The following is a 4,260-nucleotide window of genomic DNA, read 5'->3' on the forward strand; positions in this document are numbered from 1 at the left end:
TCTCGGCTCAATGCAACCTCCGCCTCCTGGGTTCAGGCAATTCTCCTGCCTCAGCCTCCTGAGTAGCTGGGATTACAGGCACGCACCACCATGCCCAGCTAATTTTTTGTATTTTTGGTAGAGACGGGGTTTCACCATGTTGACCAGGATGGTCTCGATCTCTTGACCTCGTGATCCACCCGCCTCGGCCTCCCAAAGTGCTAGGATTACAGGCTTGAGCCACCGCGCCTGGCCTAATTTTTATCTTCTTTTGAAGGTTAATCATAGTATAAAACTCTTACAAAATTATTTCTCACAACTTAGTTTTTCCTTTCTTCCACTTCAAATATGGGAAACTGTCTTTCATTCTAACACAATTGTGACAAAGAACATAGGCTCTGCATTCAGACTGCCCAAACTCAAATCCTTCTCCACTTAAAAACTGTATGCCTTTGGATGACCTACTTAAGTTTTTCTGTGGTTTATTTTCCTCATCTGTAAAATGGCACTAAAAAGCCAGGTGCGGTGGCTCATGCTTGTAATCTCAGCACTTTGGGAGGCTGAGGTGGGTAGATCAGGAGGTCAGGAGTTCAAGACCAGCCTGGCCAAGATGGTGAAACCCTGTCTCTACTAAAAACACAAAAAATATTAGCCAGATATGGTGGTGGGCACCTGTAATCCCAACTACTTGGGAGGCTGAGGCAAGAGAATTGCTTGAACCCGGGAAGCGAAGGTTGCAGAGAACAGAGATCGCACCATCACTCTCCAGTCTGGGTGACAAGAATGAGACTCTGTCTCAAAAACAAAAACGAAAGCAAAAAACTGTACTACTGCAAAGATAATGCTATATGTTTGTAGAAGTTACCTTAATGTTTTCCTTTCTTTCTTTATTAGGGAATTCCGAAATGACTTCCTAGAACTTCTCAGGAGACGCTTTGGTAAAGATTTTAAGTGTTGTGCAAATGATAACTTTATAAATCACATAGTCTTCTCAGGATCATCAGTGTCATATTTTGTTCTCAGGCACTAAAAGGGTCCACAACAACATTGTCTACAATGAATACATCAGCCACCGAGAACACATCCACATGAATGCCACTCAATGGGAAACTCTGACCGATTTTACCAAGTGGCTGGGCAGAGAAGGTACGAATGAGATTTTAAAGTTGCTTTTTCTTTCCCATTTCTAATCTTCATAGGATGAGACGGTTGGAAAAAGAAAAGAGAAAACAAATTGGGTCAATGTTTTATTTGTCGTGTTACTTGATTCCATTTTGGGAGCATAATTTCTGTATTAAGTTAATAAAACATCATATAACCACTGGATATTAACTACTTAGATAGAATTGAATAAATATTACACAAGATAATACAGTTGTCCCTCCATATCCCTGGGATATTGGGTCCAGGACCCCCTGCTGGTATCAAAATCCACAGATACTCAAGTCCATTATATAAAATAAAATGATGGGCCAGGCACAGGGGTGTACGCCTGTAATCCCAGCACTTTGGGAGGCTGAGGCAGGCGGATCGCAAGTTCAAGAGATCGAGACCATCCTGGCCAACATGGTGAAACCCCGTCTCTACTAAAAATACAAAAATTAGCCAGCCGTGGTGGTGCGCACCAGAAGTCCCAGCTACTTGGGAGGCTGAGGCAAGATAATCGCTTGAACCTGGGAGGCGGAGGTTGCAGTGAGCACACCCTGCGCCACTGCGCTGCAGCCTGGTAACAGAGTGAGATTCCATCTCAAAACAAACAAACAAAAATAAAATAAAATGATGTAGTAATTGCATTTAGCCTGTGTACATCCTCCTGCATACTTTAAATCATCTCCAGATTTCTTATAATATTTAATACAATGTAAATGCTATGTAAATAGTTTTTATACTCTGTCGTTAGGAAAAAATGGCAAGGAAGAAATGTCAGTGCATGTTCAGTGCAGATGTGACCATCCATTTTTCTTTTTTTGAATATTTCTGATCCTAGGTTGAATCCACATACAGTATCTTAATTTCATTAAGTGTAAATATGGAAAATTCCATACACTGCATGAATTTTTGTATTTGAATGTATTTGAGTGTATCTGGTGTTTTGTTTTGTTTTGTTTTGTTTTTGAGACTGAGTCTCGTTTGTTCCCCAGGCTAGAGTGCAGTGGCGTGATCTCATCTCACTGCAACCTCTGCCTCCTGGGATCAAGCAGTTCTCCTGCCTCAGCCTCCTGAGTAGCTGCGATTATAGGTGTGCACCACCACACCCAGATAATTTTTGTATTTTTAGTAGAGACAGAGTTTCATCTTGTTGGCCAGGCTGGTCTCAAAGTCCTAACCTCAGGGGATCCACCCGCGTTGGCCTCCCAAAGGGCTGAGATTACAGGCTGGAGCCACTGCACTCAGCCTGATTTGAGTGTGTTTGAATGAATAAATATGCAGATATGAAACACATTTATATTTATGTTTCGCTTTGATTGTATGCTAATTTATGGTGGCTGCTGTGTTTTTAAGGCTTGTGCAAAGTGGACGAGACGCCAAAAGGCTGGTATATTCAGTACATAGACAGGGACCCAGAAACTATCCGCCGGCAGCTGGAACTGGAGAAAAAGAAAAAGCAGGACCTTGATGATGAAGAAAAAACTGCCAAATTTATTGAAGAACAAGTGAGGAGAGGTCTGGAAGGGAAGGAACAGGTGGGCAAGCAACATCAGCCTGAAAGGCCATGTCCAAGGGTCTAAAGAAGCACAATGGCTTGTGTTTTTAACATTGAATCGAGTTTCTGTGGACACTGTTCCTTAACGAAGAGGAGAACCAGCCTGGTGTCAAAAGCACAGTTTTTGGCATTGACAAACCTCGGTTTAGTTCCTGACTTACTAACTTCATGATCTTGTATAATTACATAATCTTTCTAAAGCTCAATTTCCTTATATCTAAATAGAGACACCACCTAATGGGAAGACATTTACACAGATAATTTCCACTGATTATAATTAATTCAGTACTGGAGGTAAACACTGTGTGGCAACGTAGAGAAGCAATGTTAACTCCAGCCTGGGGAGGACAGAGAATATTTGAGGGTGGATACAGCCCCAGTGCCGAGGAGTCTTGAAGAATCAGTGAGTGCAAGCCAGGTGAATGGGAGAGGGAAGGGGCTGAGGCGTTGGAATAACCAGGTTGAGGCATTTATTTGAACACATATTCATCAGCACCTCCTCTGTGCCAGGCCTCTTCTAGGTGCAGGGAATACTCAGTGAACAAAAGATTAAAAAACTCTCCTGTGGCTTACATTCTTTTTTTTTTTTTGAGACGGAGCCTCACTGTGTTGCCCAGGCTGGAGTGCAGTGGTACAATCTCGGCTCACCGCAACCTCAGCCTCCCATGTTCAAGCGATACTCATGTCTCAGCCTCCCAAGTAGCTGGGATTCTAGGCACAAGCCACCATGCCTGGCTAATTTTTTTTTTTTATTTTTAGTAGATACTGGGTTTTGCCATGTTGGTCAGATTGGTCTCCAACTCCTGACCTCAAGTAATCTGCCCTCCTTGGCCTCCCAAAACGCTGGGATTACAGGCGTGAGCCACTGCACCTGGCCTCCTGTGGCTTACATTCTAACAGTTGTGTGTAAGCAGGCAAATACAGCCTGGTGTGTATGTGAAACTACTAGCTGTGGAGTGTTTTTTGAGCGGTTACTATTGAGCTCTAACATACATTGATTAAAGTGTATAAGGTGCATTAATCTTATGCGTATAGTTCAATGAATTTTACAAATATGCATGTGTAGAAAGAGTGACAGATGACAGTGGAACCATCACCCAGATAAAGATACAGAGTGTTTCCAGTATCTGAGAGGGTTTCCTCATGGTCATTGCCAGTTAATACTCTCATCTCCCGGAAGTAACCGTTGTTCCAGTATACCACTGGTGATTATTCATTAGGTTAGTCGTTCTTGAACACGCACAAAAAAAAATGAAAAAAGCTTTTGCTTTTCCTAAAGTTTATTGCCTTATATTTTTATTTCCTGTTTAAGTTGTAATAGAAATAAAAATGTAGGTAAACTTCTGCAGTTTGGTACAGAAAAGCTACTTTTTGGTATTCAGAATAATTCTCAATTGGATAATATTTGCAAAGCGTGTAAGTTCTAATTTTTTTTCTATTTTTTTATTTTTATTTTTTTAAGACAGGGTTTCACCATGTTGGCCAGGCTGGTCTTGAACTCCTGACCTCAGGTGATCCGCCTGCCTTGGTCTCCCAAAGTGCTGAGATTACAGGCGTGAGCCACCACACCCGGCCTA

At 42.1% G+C, this 4,260-nt stretch overlaps 1 protein-coding gene across 1 annotated transcript in view; it reads left to right on the plus strand.

The window, feature by feature from the left end:
- The window catches only part of KIN (Kin17 DNA and RNA binding protein), a 27,227-nt gene that overhangs the window by 5,423 nt on the left and 17,544 nt on the right, over positions 1-4,260 (plus strand). The window contains exons 2-4 of the mRNA XM_037735280.1: positions 874-917; positions 1,003-1,125; positions 2,482-2,663. Coding sequence (XP_037591208.1) covers positions 874-917; positions 1,003-1,125; positions 2,482-2,663 — 349 coding nt within the window. The remainder of the gene's footprint in view (positions 1-873; positions 918-1,002; positions 1,126-2,481; positions 2,664-4,260) is intronic.

The sequence above is a fragment of the Cebus imitator genome, unplaced genomic scaffold (genome assembly GCF_001604975.1).
Source record: "Cebus imitator isolate Cc_AM_T3 unplaced genomic scaffold, Cebus_imitator-1.0 Scaffold20, whole genome shotgun sequence".
In the NCBI taxonomy this organism is placed as follows: Eukaryota; Metazoa; Chordata; class Mammalia; order Primates; family Cebidae; genus Cebus; species Cebus imitator.